This window comes from Cydia fagiglandana, chromosome 9, assembly GCF_963556715.1.
Source record: "Cydia fagiglandana chromosome 9, ilCydFagi1.1, whole genome shotgun sequence".
Classification (NCBI taxonomy): Eukaryota; Metazoa; Arthropoda; class Insecta; order Lepidoptera; family Tortricidae; genus Cydia; species Cydia fagiglandana.
In genome coordinates, this window is record NC_085940.1 from 2,093,873 (window position 1) to 2,113,407 (window position 19,535).

Sequence of the window (19,535 nt, forward strand, 5' to 3'; positions counted from 1 at the left end):
AATTTGACCAAAACTGACCAAGGACAGACCAAGGTCAGACGGTTAGAAGGCTTGTCGGCGACCGTGTAGCAAGGGCTTTATACTTCAGAAGATATCACAAGCCCGTAGGTACATTTATCCAGAATTTTTCGTCCTACTTATCAATGTGATTCGCGATTTTTACGTTAAGCCCCCTCCAGACTATGCGCGTGAATCGCGGGCGAAGCCGCGAACGCGAGGGTGGAGTCCAGAACGCAGACCTGCGAAATCGACTCCACACTCGCGTTCGCGGCTTCGCCCGCGATTCACGCGCATAGTCTGGAGGGGGCTTTACAATAAAACTATCATCATTGTCTTTTGTATTTTATTAACCAAACCAAAAAAGAAAAAAAACGTTACTCAGACTCCCGGGCGTCAGTTTTGATGACATCATCCAAATATCGCACGAGCAAGACCATGGGGTTATCGGGACTTCTGCCTTCGAAGGTTGTGGAGTCGGTCGTTTCCAGCTCTGAGGGCCAGAGGGTCTGGTGGCTCCGACGGATGGTACTGCGATTAGCTTTTCGCCACTATAATGGAACATTAAAAGAGCATTCTATAGGAAAAGTATTAGAGCGTTTTCACATTGTCCGACTATCGGATGTCGGAAGGAAGTGAAATATAAATATAAGAAATAAGTATGTGTTTCTCTGTATTTATATATGCATTTAATAAATCATTATTACTAAAACACGATAAAAAAGGCGGACTTAATGCCAATGGCACTCTCCTGCAGCTGTTTTTGTCATAGGCGCCTTCCGACATCCGATATAGGAAAAGCGCTTCCGATAAATTTAGCCATGTTGGCTGGAGCTCCCCGTCAGGTGTCGGACGGATAATATTTGTTTGTGTGCGTATATATGTATAGGCATAAAGCTTGTTGTAGTATGCGCGACCGCTAAAAGACGTCGCTCGGGCGCGCCCCTGCACGGCCTGAATACGGGGATCGGGGAGGATCCTACATCCGGTATCGGAACAGACAATGTGAAAACGCTCGGCTCCTCTACACGATGGGCCAACGCCGGCTACTCCAAGGGACGCAGCCATGCGGTAGAATGAGATAGCGATATCACTTGCTCCCTTTAACGCATAAAATGCGTCCCTTGGAGTGGCCGAGTTAAGTTCCAGTAGGTACCAGACTCTACAAGCACTAAGCATGAGTGAGAGAGAACAAGTGGGACAATAGAAATCAAGCTCTTGTGTTAAATCTACGATAAGCCCCCTCCAGACTATGCGCGTGAATCGCGGGCGAAGCCGCGAACGCGAGTGTGGAGTCTAGTTCGCTGATATGCGAAATCGACTCCAGACTCGCGTTCGCGGCTTCGCGCCGCGATTCGCGCACGAGTGTGGAGCGGGCTATACACACCTCTCGTCTCCTCGGTTGTCGGTGTTTCCTGTTTTGCTCCATTGTGTGTACGACCGAGTATTTCCTGTAGTGTTGCCAGGAGCCACTCGAATGTTCCGCATGGTGGTCATCTTCGAAGCGCCTCGTGACTTTTTTTTGCGAACTTGAATTTATCTGCAAAAATAATGTTTCGGTTTCAAAATTATGTATGTTGCGCCAACGAGTCGATTTCGCTGTCTGCGAAAATCGACTCCACACTCGCGTTCGCGGCTTCGCCCGCGATTCACGCGCATAGTCTGGAGGGGGCTTAACGCATAATAAATGAGTCGCATACTGCTGTAGTTTCTGTTTCTCTCCAGAAGAATTCCGACTACTTATTCATTGTGTACACCCAGCCACAAAATTGTATGACCACATTATGAATGAATTCATTATTAACTTGTCCATGCAATTTTGCTGCTCGCTATACTGTACGTACAGTATGTTCCCTAGCATTATTTTTATTATACACTTTGACACACGTCCACGTGCGCCGTGCCCGCACACGTCACGCAGGCGGTGTACCGGTACCGTCTCTTAAAAGGATCCATATAATGCGCACGTCCATCTACGCACACGGATCCGGTATGCACAGGCCTTGGAGCGCTTACTGTAATCTTAGTCCGGTGGCCGGCCGGATTTTTCGATAAAAAAAATTTGATGATTTTTTTATAAATTTGGCCGGACTGCAAAAACTGCCAGGTTAAGGTGAGGCCGACCAAGACATACATCCACAGGCTTATTTTAGCTATTAACTATAATCCGTTTGTTTCATTAGCTCTCACGTGGTACCACAAAATTGGTCGGACACAAGAACCTACCAACACAGGATTTGGCCGACTACTTTTTTTTTACTGTCCTCAAAGGCAGCTATCGTACCATACAAGTTTCATACGATTTTACGATAAAAAAATTTTGATGATTTTTTTATAAATTTGGTCGGACTGCAAAAACTGCCAGGTTAAGGTGAGGCCGACCAAGACATACGTCAACAGGCTTATTTTAGCTATTATAATCCGTTTGTTTCATTCTATTTTTCGATGAGGTAAATTGTAGTTCTTACGTGGTACCACAAAATTGGTCGGACACAGAAACCTGCCAACACAGGATTTGGCCGACCACTTTTTTTTTTACTGTCCTCAAAGGCAGCTATCGTACCATACAAGCTTCATACGATTTTTCGATAAAATTTTTTGATGATTTTTTTTATAAATTTGGTCGGACTGCAAAAACTGCCGAGTTAAGGTGAGGCCGACCAAGACATACGTCAACAGGCTTATTTTAGCTATTATAATCCGTTTGTTTCATTCTATTTTTCGATGAGGTAAATTGTAGCTCTCACGTGACCCAATAAATCTGGTCGGACTGCAAAAACTGCCAGGCTAGGCTAAGGTGAGGCCGACCACTTTTTTTTTACTGTCCTCAAGGTCAGGTATCCTACCATACAAGTTTCATTCTATTTTTCGATGAGGTTTTTTTTGATGAATTCTTGTCCAGCATTTTTGCCATTTGTACAAAATCTGCCAGGTTTAGCCTAGGCCGACCAAGTGCGTTGGAAGCTACTAAATGTCAGGTACCTCCACAGGGTAGGTATATTCTATTTTTTGATGAGGTTTGATTCATGCAGCCGGCCACCGGACTATCTGGTAATGGCGAAAGCTCAATGAATGTAAAGTAACTGGGTACCTTATATTTAGACGATTTTCGTAGTTTTTTCAACCCATGAGACTTCTTTTTTTTACGTTTTTTCCTGCACATATTGGAACTGTCTTCAGAATCACTCGCATATTTCACGGGTGAGACGTAATACTGCAAAATATCACCTAAAATTAAATTTCCAATATTTGAGTTTCTGAATTAGACCATAAAAAAATTACAGACAAGAAACAAAAAAAATCGGATTCATATTTGTTTAATTATGTATTGGTCCACTCAAACAACACCATATACCCTGTACACAATGGGCCAGCGCCGGCCAGTTCAACCCTCTATATAATCTAACGCATAAATGCGTCCCCTAGACTGGCCCACGCTGGCCTATTGTGTACAGGGGCCTTAACATACGACTTAACACGTTCACTGTCCGTCCGTAACTCCGTACCCCGTATATGAGTCACGGCAAGCCTCTATTACAAAGATTTCGAGTACGAAATTCGTTGACATGAGCCTATGTTTCAACTCATCCGCATCTTATCGATATCGATAAGAAACGCAAGCGAGTATAAATTAATAATAGCATTACTACACTATATAAGTCTGTTATGTTGGTACTATTGTTCTTTGACAGTTCTTTGTCGTACATGTTGGTAATGATTTGTGTACCAGACTGACAAAAACTGATTCCAGTCGCTATTACGGGAGTCCATCTCTTAAAACGTAGTAATTATATTCTCTAAAGCGCCCTCCAGACTATGCGCGTGAATCGCGGGCGAAGCCGCGAACGCGAGTGTGGAGTCTAGTTCGCTGATATGCGAAATCGACTCCAGACTCGCGTTCGCGGCTTCGCGCCGCGATTCGCGCACGAGTGTGGAGCGGGCTTTTGAGTTATATTGATAAAGCCCCGCATTCACACTCCTACCTTGTAGGCCGCCTCGTAGTCCGCCTCGTTGGGTAGGATTGTGTATGGGGGTTACGGACTACGAGCCGTCCTACAAACGGCTACACGGTAGGACGGCTCGTAGTCCGCTACCCCCATACACAATCCTACGCAACGAGGCGGACTACGAGGCGGCCTACACGGTAGGAGTGTGAATGTGGGGCTTAAGGTAAAGTAGGTAAACCCTAAAGATATACCGTTTTAGTAAAAAATCTAGAAACTGTACTGACCTATTAAAGTACAACATGGTTATAGTAAATCCGCAGCTTCATAAACGACCCACAGAAAAGTCCCGCACACTGAAAACAGACAACAAGTAATCGTGGGCACAATACGGGCTACCGGCGTCCGATAAGGCCAAGCGCGCACCACGATTTTAATTTTTGCGACACGATTTTAGAATCGCGCTGTAATTTATCGCAGAAAATTCACTGCGCGCACTGCGATGAAAAGTCGACGATTTGTTCATTCTCGACATGGATTTCGTACCAGTCACTTGTCGTGAAACAATATGCAATCGCTGTATGACTTTGAGTATTTACGAGTATACCACAAAGGTGATTTCCTTCTATTTCTATAATTAAACGGTCAACCGGGTCAACATCTAGCGTCTCATCTTGTGACTTCCAAAGCAGGTTCCGATATGTTGACGCTTGGAGAGCGAAATGCCGACTGAGGTCCGGGGTGCGATTTTATTATCGCAGTGCGCGCGGGGCCATACAACTCCGTATGCTGCAATTCACTTTGCGACAATCGCGTCGCGAGCAGTCGCGGAAAAATGCGACAAATCACATATGCGCGCACTGCCATATAAACACATACGTTACATTTCTGCGACTAAATTATCGCGCGACAAAAAGTCGTGGTGCGCGCTTGGCCTTAGGCCTTAGGCAAATTTGTCCGCACTCTAAATTCGATTAAACGACCAAGGCTTAAAGTCCAAAATCCAATAACGCTTGATAAAAAGCGCCACCGCCATCGTGTAAACAAATACACATATTGCCATTTGTGTCATTCAAACGTTTTTTTAACGCGCGTTGAACAAGCGCTCGTGCCAATGAGGGATTATAGTATGAGGCCTAAGCCCACATTCGCACGACAGCTTTTTTAACGCGCGTTAAAAAAGCGCTTGAATGACACAAAATGGATACATGTGTATTTATTCACACGACAGCGGTAGCGCTTTTTATCAAGCGTTATTGGATTTTGGACTTTAAGCCTTGGTCGTTTAATCGAATTTAGAGTGCGGACAAATTCAAACGGTTTTTTTAAGGCGCGTTGAAAAAGCTGTCGTGCGAATGGGGGCTAAAGGAAGAGACTGGGCATATAAAGAAGACTTACACATGCGGTTGACGCCGCGGCGCAGCGCGTCGCACGCCAGAACGGCGGTGAGCAGCTGGGAGCTGTAGTCGTAGTAGCAGTTTCCTGAAACCACTCTCCTTATACTAATGGCTCTCTACATGATGGACCAGCGAGATAGCCATGCGATGGCTGTGGCTCCTCTACATGATGGCCCAGTGCTGGACCAACTAGATGGCTATGCAATGATTGAGAGCACGCGTTATGGAATGGGCCAGGTGTAGATACGTACGCGTCATCGCTGGCTACCTTTGATGTGCGGATGAAAACCGACACCGCGGCCATATATCCCATCGCCATCCCGGCGCGCCATAAACCATCTAACACCACTACCCCTCTAGACTTGAGGAGCCATTAAACGTACCAGCACTAGAGGTTGAATAGGGTGAGCTATTTACATGACATGTCTACATGTACGTCATTTAAGGCAAATAGCTAACCCTTTCCGATCTCTGACCATCACGCTACTCGATTAGCCCCCTCCAGACTAAAGCCTCCTCCACACTTGTGCGCGAATCGCGGCGCGAAGCCGCGAACGTAAGTGTGGCGTCCGCTTCGCCCGCGATTCACGCGCATAAGCCCCCTCCAGACTATGCGGGTGAATCGCGGGCGAAGCCGCGAACGCGAGTGTGGAGTCGATTTCGCTGTCTGCGAAAATCGACTCCACACTCGCGTTCGCGGCTTCGCCCGCGATTCACGCGCATAGTCTGGAGGGGGCTATTGGTGAGGGGGAAACATGCAGGAATCATCAACCAATGGCATTGATTTTAATTATGTTAATCCAGCAGAGTTGAGAAAACAACCAATACTATTGATGCTCGCGCGTGTCCTCTCATCTCCGCCTCAATGGAAAACAGCCTTACGTTGCGTCTTGCGTAAGCGAACAACTCGCGAACGCGACGCGGCGCGGCGGGCCCAAGGCGTTCGCGTTCGTAACGAGATCGCCCACGTAGGACACTTCTATAGGTATCAAAAGATTGATTCGATTGATTGATTGTTCGCCTACGTAGTACGCTGCGTTAGCACATAGTTAAGTGTAACTGTGCGGGATTAGATCACCGGGATCACCGGATCACGGGATTAGATAGGACAAAATATTATGTAGTACCTAACTCTAAGTAACCTCAAAAGAACTATCTAGTCGGGAAACTGTCAGAAATTTTAAGACCGTACCATGATTAAGTTGTATAATATGGTATGCGAACGCAACCAGGCGGGTCCACATATAAAATAATTGATTGTTTCTAACGTCCTTCCGAAGAACGTTTCGCCAACCCAGAGAGTCTACGCTCGTCTCCGAGTTGTGCTCTCCGTCAGTCATCTGGGCGTATTTCTCGAGGCTTGCCATGTTGTCTTTAACAGTCTGTAGATTCAGTTTTATTTTTTCAGCAATAGGATGTTTCGAGGACCTGTCAATGATAAACTCTAGTCAGGCGTGGCTCACTCCGCGATTTCGTCGCTTTGCTACAGGTAGCTAAAAGTACATCCGTTCGACCCCAATTTTGGGGTTTGCCATAAGCCGCGCGTGGCGCTGTCGCCACCTAGCGGCCATATCTGTGCTGATCGTGACAGACGCGTTTTGTTAGAAAGTGAGTCTTATGTACCTAGTACTATTATTTATTCTGTGCTCTAGTTAGGAAAGGCGTTCCAAAAATTAAAGCGCTTAAATTGTACAGTTGCTCCTTTAGTCATGCACGCATGAACTACGCAGAAAGAGAAAAGAGATAAGCTTATTGTGTTCTTCACAAAAATTGCGAAAATTAATCAACAAAACGGATGTTGGATGGACAACATGTTGAGTAATGAGATACAGTGAAACCTGGATAAGTGGGATCTCAAGGGACGAGCAAATTTGTCTCCCTTAAAGAGGTTTTCCACTAACCCAGGCTCCCAGTTAGCCAGGTACAAATAAATTTCTGTCTCATTTACAGAGGGTTCCATTAATAGAGGTGAGAATAGAGTATATTTCAGTTATAGAGGTGGTTTAATAAGGTATTTAGTAATTATCTTTAATAAAAATAAATAAGGTAAAATAATCCTTGTCCCTAAATATTTTTTAAGTCTGTTTAATTATTCTTTGAATTTATTTTGAATGATTCTCCAGAGGACAGATATTTCAAAATTAAATTACATTTGATACGGACTTCATTGCTCATTAGAAATTTAATAAATACAAATTTATTTTTTCGTGTTACTGATCATAATTTCAGCTTTCGTTTCGATAGTTTTAACTACTTACATAAATTAACTAAATCAAACTTGAAGTTGTTTAGACACAATTAGGCAAATGCGGAATTTGTGGATAGACTAAGAGTTAGTAAGAATTCGGAAATTGTTCAATGAACTCCAAGTTAGAGAGGTCATAGATTGACGTTATCTCAGATACAGAAGTCAATTTCCTATAAAATTCTAAAAAACAATCAGGGAAATGTAATCTTATAAATATAGTCTCAGTAATAGAGGTAAAATACTCTCTCTGTCCCATGAGTCCCAGCTATAGAGGTTTCTCACTTATCCAGGTCCCACTTAACCAGGTTTCACTGTATGTATATGAAGGTATCTATGTGCTTATTATGTAAATATGAGTTAACCTATCTATAGTAATATAAATATAATATCAATTGGATTGGAACCTATCCGTAGCATCAACCACGCTGGAAACACTATCCGCGCAGCTGGTATCTTCTTGGAAATCTTCTAGATTCTTATCCTCCATGGAGTTATTATCGGTGCCATGATGGCTGCCCAAGCTGTTGTTGCCTTCAAAGTCGTGGAGATCAGAGAAGCTCTCGTAAAAATCGTCGTTGGTGTTGCTGAGGTAGGTGGCTTGGCTGATGCAGTCTTGATTCGGGTCGCTGAGATGCATGCTGATCTGGAGCAAATATTACTTTAAGCATGAATGGTGGCGAACTGAATGAGGATACCTTTAAACGAGCAATTCTTGTTTAATTATATGTTTATACATATATATGTAAACATATAATATATATATATATATATATATGTATATATATTTCGGGGACCTCGGGAACGGCTCTAACGATTTTGATAAAATTTGCTATGTTGTTTCATCTCGTACCTGACAAAAAGGACTACGCCGAGCGCGCCGCTCCGTGAGCTCCTGATGCAGTAGCTGTTCTTGAACCGAGCGGTTCCGCAGCCTCTGTGCCGCATCAAGCTGATGCTGCGTCAGCGCTCTGTACTGCTCGTAGAGGTACCATGAGCGCATACGGTCGGTCTTCTTGTCATGCGCCAGCTGTAGATCTACCATAAGACATTTTAGTATCAGGACCAGGAGGTGACAGTCTGCCTGGCCTCACTGAAGGGGCCTCACCACGGCTTCACGCTGCGTTTTACGTAAGCAAACAACTCGCGAAAGCGACACGGCTCGGCGCGGCTGACCCAAGGCGTTCGCTTTTGCAACGAGATCGCCCACGTAGGACACTCTTCTATAGGTATCAAAGGATTGATTCACCCCGCGGTCCCCGCGCCGCATCGCTTGGCTTTGCGTTCGCGTGTTATTCACCTTCGTATTACGCTGCGTCACAGCGTGACGTGATTTTTTGGGTGATGTTCAGACTTTTGTCTGGATATAGCTTAGGTAAATATCATTGTTTTAAACTAGAATTATTTGAAGTAAGTAGTTTGATAAAACTTACCTAATGAATCTAGAAAATCCATTCAAATACCGTTGCTGTTAACACTTAAAGTATGCTTTGTTTTATCTAAATATCTAACATTGTTAAAAGAAATATTATTATTAAAAAAAATAAAAAATATCTACAATTTATAATAAATACCTACAAGGTGCTTTACATTTCTTCTGACACTTATTACTCTAATAAAATGCACACGTCAAACGATCAGTAAGGACTTCGGCAGATATTGAGTTAAAACCTTATTGCAAACAATAGAGAAAAATTAACTTTGGCACTGGCAGTAAGAATGCTTCCTTTCCTTTCCTATTATAGGTATCATAGATTTATAAGGCGTTATTAGTTTAAATAGGTATTATATTACACGACGCCACTGTACGAGTACGACGCACACAATAAAAATTATCGTATCCTATATTACGCTGCGTAAGCGAACAACATAGAGTAACTCATATGCGAACAAGTCGCGAACGCAACGCGGCGCGGCGCGGCAGGCCCAAGGCGTTCGCGTTCGCAACGAGATCGCCCACGTAGGACACTTCTATAGGTATCAAAGGATTGATTCACCCCGCGCCGCATCGCTTCGCGTTCGCGTGTTGTTCGCCTACGTAGTACGCTGTTATAAATGCGAAAGTAGAACTAACTCTGTCTGTCTATTACCTCTTCACGCTTAAACTGCTGAACCGGTTTAGATGAGATTTGGTATGAGGATATCGTTTTTATCAATCATCATCATGATGATGGTTCATGGTTGAAAAAATCCTCGATTGAGATTGCTATTTTAAGGGCCGTAATTAAAACATGTAAATTCACTTGAGATTGAGTTTTATTTTTCAATGACAACAATTAAATATATGACACATTGCGCAGACTTTTCTTTACCGCGCAGACAATCCTGCGCGGAGATGTGCGCAGCAGCTACAGGGCTCCCCCTCAAGCGAAGCGTACTGGTCGCCTGACAGATCGGCCTGACCGAGTACACTTTGCTGGAGGTTCATTACTCGTAGCATTACCAGGTTCACTCAAATTCACTGTATAGGCGGGCTTTAAACGGTCAATGGATACTGCGACAACCCGTCCTGGCAATTGTATTGTGAAAACTTTATCACTACGCTTCAGTACTGGATAGGGCCCTTTATATGGAGCTTGTAGCGGTTTGCGCACTGCATCTTCACGCAGGAATACATTTTCGCAATTTTGCAAATCAGGATGCACAAAAATCCTTCTATTGCTAGAGTGTACCTTTTGCGTAGGCTTGAGATCATTTATGATTTGCCGAAGTTGTTCGACGTAATCAAAATTTATGACAGGATTTACAGAAGTGGATGACGAAATGAAATCGCCTGGCAAACGGAGTGAGCAGCCATACGTAAGTTGGGCTGCACTGACGCCAGAGTCGCTGCGCAGCGCTGAGCGTAGTCCAAGCAGGACAGTGGGGAGTTCTTCGACCCATTTATCTCGATCGCTCAGCCGCGCCATAAGAGCTGCCTTTAGGCATCTATGCCAGCGTTCGATTTTACCATTACTCTCTGGGTGATAAGCTGTTGTGCGTACTCTTTCGATGCCAAATAATTTGGTCAGAGATGAAAAAAGTTCACTTTCGAATTGACGGCCTTGATCAGTTGTTATGGTTGATGGGCACCCAAAACGTGCGATCCAAGCTTCGTATATAGTTTTAGCCACAGTTTCAGCAGTTATATCTCGAATGGGTATTGCTTCTGGCCAGTGCGTTGTCCTGTCTATAATTGTGAGTAAATACCGGTGTCCAGCCGATGAAGTACTCAAAGGACCGACGAGGTCCGTATGTATATGTTGGAACCGTGCGCTCGGTGTGAAACATCCCACGTTGCTGTAAGTATGACGCTGAACCTTCGATTGTTGACATTGGATACAAGTTTTGGCCCAAATACCGACATCCTTGTTCATAGACGGCCAAAAATATCTCTCTTGTATCATCTTCCTAGTTGTCCTGATACCCGGGTGACTTATATTGTGTACGGTATCGAAGGCAGTGCGGCGTAAATCTTCAGGTATGTAAGGTCTAATGGCTGATGTAGATACTTCACAATAAATTGGTTCTTTTGAGTTTGGCAAGATGATTTTCTTTAACTCTATATTCTTTTTCAGTAATAAATGCTTGATAGATTTGTCAATTTGCTGTAATTGTGCGAGTCTATCATAGTCGAACACAGATGGCGTGGTGATAGTCTCGATGCGTGACAATGCGTCCGCAACCACGTTATCTTGGCCACTTACATGCCTGATATCGCTGGTAAATTCGCTAATGAATGACAGCTGTCTGGAACGGCGAGGAGTTTCTGACTCAGATGACATTTTCATAAGTGCGTATGTCAGCGGCTTATGATCTGTAAAAATGATTAACTCACGGCCTTCGAACATTTTCCTAAAATGTTTCACAGACATATATATAGACAACAATTCTCTGTCAAACGTACTATATTTTTGTTGGGCGCTTGAAAATCTTTTTGAAAAATATCCCAACGGCTGCCATTTATTGTTAATACGTTGTTGGAGTACACTTCCCGCGCTCTGCTCGCTAGCGTCACAAAAAAGAGCTATAGGCGCGCTATGAGAAGGGTGAGCGAGAATCACTGCGTTGTTTATAGCTTTCTTACATGCTTCAAATGCCTCATCCGCTTCAGGGTTCCACTGTATGACTGTTTTATCGCGTTTCTTGCAGTTGTGCAAAAATACATTTAATGGTGTTTGAATTTGTGCTGCGTTGGGAATGCTGTCGTGATAAAAGTTGACCATTCCAAGAAACCTTCGTAGTTGTTCGATATTTTCAGGTTTAGGGTAACTGTTAATAGTTTGAATTTTATCTTCTGGTGGTTTAATTCCATGCGGTGTTACAGTGTAGCCGAGGAACTTGACAGATTCTTGACCCAGCACGCATTTTGAGGGATTGATTGTGACACCGTATTCGTTCAGTCGTTGGAGGACTGTCCGGAGGTGATTTTCGTGGGTTTCCGCGTCCTTAGATGCAATGATGATATCATCGATGAATGGGAAAACATAATCTAAACCAGCAAGAACTTGATGAATAAATCTTTGAAATGTCTGTCCAGCATTTTTTAAACCTTCTCTCATCATCGGAAACTCAAAAAGACCGAATGGCGTGATTATAGCGGTTTTGTCGATATGATTTTTGTGCATAGGAATCTGTTGATACGCCCGGTTTAAGTCGATCGTACTAAAAATATTCATACCGTGAAGTTGGTAGGTAAAATCTCTTAGTCGAGGAACGGGGTAACGATCTGGTTTTGTGACACAGTTTAACCGTCTATAATCTCCGCACACTCGTATGTCGCCATTTTTCTTAGGCACAACGTGAAGTGGACTTGCCCAGGGACTCTTGCTAGGACGACACAACTGTTGCTCTATCATGTGATCAAATTCCTTTTTGACCGCGAGGTACCGGTGTGGCGGGAGCGGGCGTGGGCGTGCATGCACGGGAGCTCCATTAGTCTCAATGTAGTGCTCGACGTTGTGCTTGGGAGCGCTCTTCATTGATGATGGCCTTATAATATCGGGAAATTCTTTGAGAATATGTTAGAAAAATATTTTTTTTTCATTGTTGTCTATGCTCCTTCCTTATAAAAAGCTAGGTGACCATAGACTAATTCTCTTTTATATCAATCCCGCCTTTAGATGTAAGTCACCTGTGTCGTCCGTCCTAAATAATTTAATATTCAACTCTGAATTTACAGTCGTTGTGTAATCATAATATCATACCATGTACATGTGAATATAATAATAATTGTGCATGACAGAGGATTGTTTGATTTGTGTCCGCCACCATTAGAGAAAACCTTCCTGTGCATCCTGAACTTTGCTGAAAGGTTAGTGGTCCAGACAATAAAAGGTTACTGTTTTATCCCAGGAAGGGTTTAGAAATAAGAATAACAGGACCTGTGTGTATTCGTGTAGAATAAAACTTAATTGTTGTCGACTTGCACGATCACGCGGTGACATAACCTCAAACATCCTCAAAATGGCGGAACCACAGTCAAATCATTTTACTACTCATGCTACTTCAATTGAAAAGCTCAATGGTCTCGATAATTATTTATCCTGGAAATTTGCTGTAAAGATGATGCTGACGTTGGAAAGCCTGTGGGGCTGCGTCGACGGTACGGATACGGACGGCGGCAAGGACGCGAGAGCGCTGGCGCGCATCTGCCTGTCAGTTCAACCCAGCTTATATCAGTTAGTAAGAGACTGTACTACTTCTAAAGACGCCTGGAAGAAGCTCGCTGACGCCTTTGAAGATAAAGGACTTTACAGGAAAGTGCTCCTACTAAGACAATTACACAGAGTCGAGTACCACAATTTCTCCTGTATGTCTGAGTATATAGAAGGTGTGATGAAGCTCGTCGCCCAACTTTCTGATATAGGGAAGACTATTGAAGACGGTGAAGTAGCCGAAATATTGCTATCCGGATTGCCCGAAGAATACAATGTTCTAGTATCTGGTTTGGAAACTGCTGGATTAACAAACACACTTACTAGTGAGATCGTCCGTACACGTCTGTTACAAGAAGATCATCGAAAAAGCCACATTCAGAACAACAATGACACTTCGACAGCATATATGATTAAGAAGAAGAACACCAAGCTTTTCTGCTCATACTGCAAGCGTAATGGACATGTCGCCCGCAGATGTTTTAAGAGGAAACGTGAGGAAGCGAAGACAAATAAGGAAGATCACACTCTGTATGCTGCAGCCTACTCCGCTTGCACCTCGGAAGACTTCATCGTTGATAGTGGCGCAACGGTCCACCTGGCGGGAAATGAAAAACTCCTTCAAGAAACAAAAAAGAAGAAATGTTTGATATCCATTGCTAATGGAGAACAGCTTAGCAGTGAGCTTATAGGTAAAGTTCCTCTTAATAAGAAATCTTGTATAGATAATGTCGTTTTTGTGCCACAGCTGGCAAGTAATTTATTATCAGTTAATCAAATTACTGAAAAAAATTGCATTGTTGTTTTTGATAAAAATTCCTGTAAGATTTATAAAGAAAATTTATGTAAAATCACAGGCAACTGTTTCTTATCTGCTAATAAGTATAATGGGCTTTATAGACTTAAGTTGCAAGAGCAGCACATTCCCGAATTAGGTCACTCAGCGTCCCTTCACCCTAGGCAGGGACCACAGAGTGCCAACGCTGCTGTGCCTGCGCCAATGCATTTATGGCATAGACGTTTGGCGCACCTGCATCGCGACGCAATGTACGTACTGGGTGGTGATGGTAATCAGTGTGTTGGTGTCGTTTTTCAGCCTAAGGACGACTTGCCAAGCAGCTGCGTGCCGTGCCTTACTGGGAAGATGTCTGTGACATCTGTTCCCAGGCAAGGAAGCGGCCGTGCTGTCAAACCACTGGAGCTGATCCACAGTGACGTGTGTGGCCCGATGCAAGTCAGCACTTGGAATGGAGCCCGCTACTTGCTCACATTCACAGATGACTGCACTAGGAAAAGCTTCGGTTATCTCATGAAGAATAAGTCAGAAGTAAGTTCCCATTTTATTGATTTTAAAAATATGGTAGAAAAACAGACTGGGTTGCATATTAAAATCTTACGTAGTGATTGTGGTACAGAATATTGCAATAGTCATTTGTCAAGTTTTCTTAAACGTCATGGTATAATTCATCAAACGACTGTCCCTTATAACCCACACCAAAATGGTGTATCGGAGAGATTAAATTTAACAATTCTTTCAAAAGCTAGGGCTATGTTGCAGGAAAGTGGTTTGGATGATCGTTACTGGGGTGAAGCTGTGATGACAGCAATTTATTTAAAAAATAGGTCCCCTAGTAAATCATTATCAAATAAAATTCCTGAATGTGAGTGGACTGGGTCTAAGATTGATCTGAGTCATTTGCGCGTCTTTGGCTGCATAGCATATTCCCATGTACCACATCAGAAAAGGCGTAAACTTGACGCTAAGGCTAAACAATATATATTTGTTGGTTATGGTGAAACATGTAAAGGCTATAGATTAATTGATCCTAATAATCCTCACAGGGTAATTTACTCACGAAGTGTGGCTTTCTTAGAGGATAAATTTATGGATAAGACACCAGTTATAAGGCGGGATAAAGAGCATTTTATTATACATGATCAATTAAATTTTACCAATTTTAATAATAAATCTTGTGATATTTTACAGAATAATGAAAATTTGATTTTAAATAATATAAATAATGATCATGTAGTTAGTGATAACTGTGATACTAGTGTTAATGAGAACTGTGATATTAGTGATAAGTCTAACATAAGCTCTAAAAATGTTTCAGATGAGGGAGCAACGCCCAATGCGCAGTCTCCGCTCTCTGACCAGTACCTGTCGCTCGATGAAGATGGTGGTGATGAGGGTGATGTGAACCTGCACTCAGACACTCCATCCTCGCTGCCAGACCCATCACTTCGAGGAGGAGAGTCGACTTCACCGGTTGCTGCCGATGCGTCGACGTCTCGCCCCGTTCGCAGTACGAGAGGTATTTTCCCAGAGAGGTTTAATGATTTTGAACTGTTATCGCTATATGTCACTGATAGTTATGAAGAAGAACCACAAACATACTCCGAGGCTATCAATTCCCCTGAAAAACATGAATGGCTTACAGCCATGAGAATTGAACTTGATTCTATGGTTAAAAATAATGCATGGGAACTGGTAGACCGGCCTATGAATCAGAATGTTGTTAAAAATAAGTGGGTCTTTAAAAGAAAATTAGATACTGCGGGTAATCTTGTTAGATACAAAGCTCGTTTGGTTGCCTGTGGTTACAGTCAAAAGGAGGGTAAAGATTTTTCAGATATCTATGCACCAGTAGTAAGACATCAAACCCTCAGACTTTTGTTTAGCATTTCAAATCAGCTGGCACTACATATGGATCATATAGACGTCACAACCGCGTTTTTGAACGGTAATCTTGATGAAACGATCTATATGGAGCAACCAGCTGGTTTCAAAACTGATAAAAATAATAATAAAGTATGCTTATTAAGAAAAAGTATATACGGCTTGAAGCAAGCAAGTCGTATGTGGAATGTAAAGATTCATAAAGTGTTAAGTGAAAATGGCTATAAACAAAGTAAATGTGAGCCTTGTGTTTATGTTAAGAAAACCAAAGAGGAATATATCATCTTAGCATTATATGTGGATGATTTTTATGTATTTCATAACGGCTGCATTAATAAATTGCTCTCACTCTTAAAGACTAATTTTGACATTCGACATTTAGGAAAGTTGCAAAATTGTCTTGGTATGAAAGTAACTGTAACTAATAATACCACTGTATTAGATCAGTCGGACTACATAGGGCGGATTTTAACTAAATTTAATATGAGTAATTGCAAACCTGTATCTACTCCATTGCCAGTAAACTGCAAGCTAGATAAATCTGACAAGCCGTGTTTAGATGATAAAAAATATAAATACAGACAGCTTCTGGGGTCACTTATGTACTTATCAGTGTGCACCCGCCCGGATATATCTTACGCTTGCAGTCAGCTGAGTCAGTATAGTACATGTTTCGACGAAAGTCATTGGCGTGTTGCTAAACGGGTACTTAGATATTTAGCTGGAACAATAAATTATGGTCTTTGTTTTCAAAGAAGTAATAATTTAGATATTGTAGCTTATGCCGATAGTGATTGGGCAAATGACTTGTCGGATCGCAGATCTTATACTGGCTATGTTGTAAAAATTGGTGAAAATGTGATTAATTGGGAGGCTAAAAAGCAGAGATGTACAGCCCTATCAACATGTGAATCTGAGTATATTGCCATAAGTGATGTATGTAAAGATATATGCTTTGTTAAGAATTTCTTGTCAGAAATAATTGACAAACATTTTGATGTTACCATATATAATGACAATCAGAGTGCTCAGAAATTGTTATTAGTCAAAGAATATTCACATAAAAGAACTAAACATATTGATTTGCGATACCATTATGTTAAACAGCTGATACAGGATAAGAAAATCAATGTTATGTATTTACCGACAGATAAAATGCTTGCTGATATATTTACTAAGCCTTTGTGTATTGAAAAACATACATGTTTTGTAAAGGGTTTAAAATTGAAATGTATCGAATGTTAGTGCATTCATTCACATTTGAAATTTTGTTTCTTCCTTTATTTATTTTATTAACATGTATGTACCTGTATATCACGGAGCTTTTTATTACAGGAGCATATAAGGAGGAGTGTTAGAAAAATATTTTTTTTTCATTGTTGTCTATGCTCCTTCCTTATAAAAAGCTAGGTGACCATAGACTAATTCTCTTTTATATCAATCCCGCCTTTAGATGTAAGTCACCTGTGTCGTCCGTCCTAAATAATTTAATATTCAACTCTGAATTTACAGTCGTTGTGTAATCATAATATCATACCATGTACATGTGAATATAATAATAATTGTGCATGACAGAGGATTGTTTGATTTGTGTCCGCCACCATTAGAGAAAACCTTCCTGTGCATCCTGAACTTTGCTGAAAGAATATGATGATATTTTTGTTCGAGATCAATGCTGCAGATCGTTGGCTGCGAGGTCTTACAAATCGGAGTTCTGACAGCAAGGTTGGTTTTCTTGTCAATCAGACATCGTCCGTCAAGATCGACGAGCAATTGGTGGTACTTCAGAAAATCAGCGCCGATGATTGGCTTACTGACTGCCGCGATAATAAACTTCCATCTAAATATACGTTTTAAATTGAAATCTAGGTCCAATATCTTTTCGCCGAAAGTAGGAATTATGCTGTTGTTCGCTGCATAAAGATTGAAGGAGGTCGGACGGCCACGGAATCCTCTAGGCTTTGGTATGACAGAAATATTTGCGCCAGTGTCAATAAGGAATTTAACTTTGGTGTCTTGATCAGTGACGAACAGGCGGTGTGAAATATCCGATGCGCTAGTACCCGCCTCAGCTAACGCCGGCACTAGTTTTCCTTATTATTGCTCTTCTTGAAATTACAAGGGATGGTGCACTTATACGCTGAGTCGCCGAAACGTCGGTGATAAAAACAGATGTCGCTCGACGAAGGTTGGAGGTTTTGAAAATTGGTCCGTGTGCGAGAATACGGACGATTAAATCGCGAAGCGTTGAATTGCGGACCTGAATATGTGCTGCGACGGTACTGTTTCTGTTGAATCTTGATCTCGGCGACTTCGCGAACGAGATAGTCCAGCTTGTCTTCTAGCGTTTTCTGCGGCGAATGAGCTTCACTGGTAGTCGTAGAAGTGGATGGTTGTGCCGAAATTGCGGATATTTCTTTACGCGTCTGTTCTAAAATTTTATCTGCCATCAGTGCTATGTCACTTAAATTTATATCTTTCATAATAGTATCGCTCGAGGCGACGACTGCTCGAACAGACAGAGGCAGATGATTTGACCACAGAATACGGAGAGCTGTTTCGGAAATGTTGCTACCGGCGAGGGTTTTCATCCGACGCAGTAACTGAGATGGCTTTAAATCGCCGAGCTCCATTTCTGATAAAAGACGTTGCAGACTACGTTCTTTAGACTCCTCGTAGACGGTAATCAATCGGGTTTTCAATGTTTCGTACTTGTTAGTTTCAGGTGGTTTTAGTAAAATGTCGCTTACTTCGTCCAGATCCTGACGTTCTAGTTTTGCTATTGCGAGTTCGTACATTGCCTGGTCGCCCTTCTTGAGGGGGGCGATGATAGATTCAAATTGCACAAACCAAAGTCTTATTTGGTCGCGCCATATTGGTGGGATACGAATGTTGGTCGCGATACCTGAGAGCTCTACAATCGGGCTCGAAACTGCAGGTTCGAACTTTTCGGTTGTTTCGTTATCAGAAGACATGTTTTTAGAAGGCTGGGTGCTGCTCTGAATGCGGGGTCACCACTTTAAGGGCCGTAATTAAAACATGTAAATTCACTTGAGATTGAGTTTTATTTTTCAATGACAACAATTAAATATATGACACATTGCGCAGACTTTTCTTTACCGCGCAGACAATCCTGCGCGGAGATGTGCGCAGCAGCTACACTATAAAAAGAAACTTTATCAAGAGCTCATTGGCTAATCGACACAGACGCAGGATATACATATAAGTACATCAGCTCTTATAAAGAAACAAATATAACTAAAAATAATACAATACACCTAGAAATAATTGTAATATATTAAATTAAGGGATCCACCAAATATACATTGAGGGGCATATACTGCTATTTTTCTTTCACTAAACAATACAATTTTCACAATATAAAGCATACGATATACAAATTTATAGCAACTGTAATTAGACTGGACCGCAGCCCGGGCCGCCGCAGCCCCCGTAGTAGTTCACTACTCCGCAGCACCCGCCGTACAGGCCGCTTCGGCCGCAGGGCACGAACCGCGGCCCGATGTACGCGCTACAGCAGCATCCGCAACAAGGCCCGCAACACATGCTTAAGTTACTAGATAGATTTTGTAAAAACTGGATTGCAGATATATTTTTTTAGTTTTTTTGGTGTGC

General features: G+C 42.4%; 1 protein-coding gene across 1 annotated transcript; it reads right to left on the reverse strand.

The window, feature by feature from the left end:
* Positions 1-350: 350 nt before the first annotated feature.
* Positions 351-12,544, reverse strand: LOC134667643 (uncharacterized). The gene is made up of 8 exons (XM_063525066.1): positions 11,650-12,544; positions 8,437-8,621; positions 7,991-8,229; positions 6,531-6,766; positions 5,340-5,423; positions 3,089-3,225; positions 1,385-1,537; positions 351-548 (listed from the first exon to the last, which is right to left on the reverse strand). Exons 1-8 carry the CDS (start codon positions 12,542-12,544, stop codon positions 375-377), a joined length of 2,103 nt encoding a protein of 700 aa, XP_063381136.1. The 3' UTR covers positions 351-374.
* Between the last annotated feature and the right edge of the window lie 6,991 nt (positions 12,545-19,535).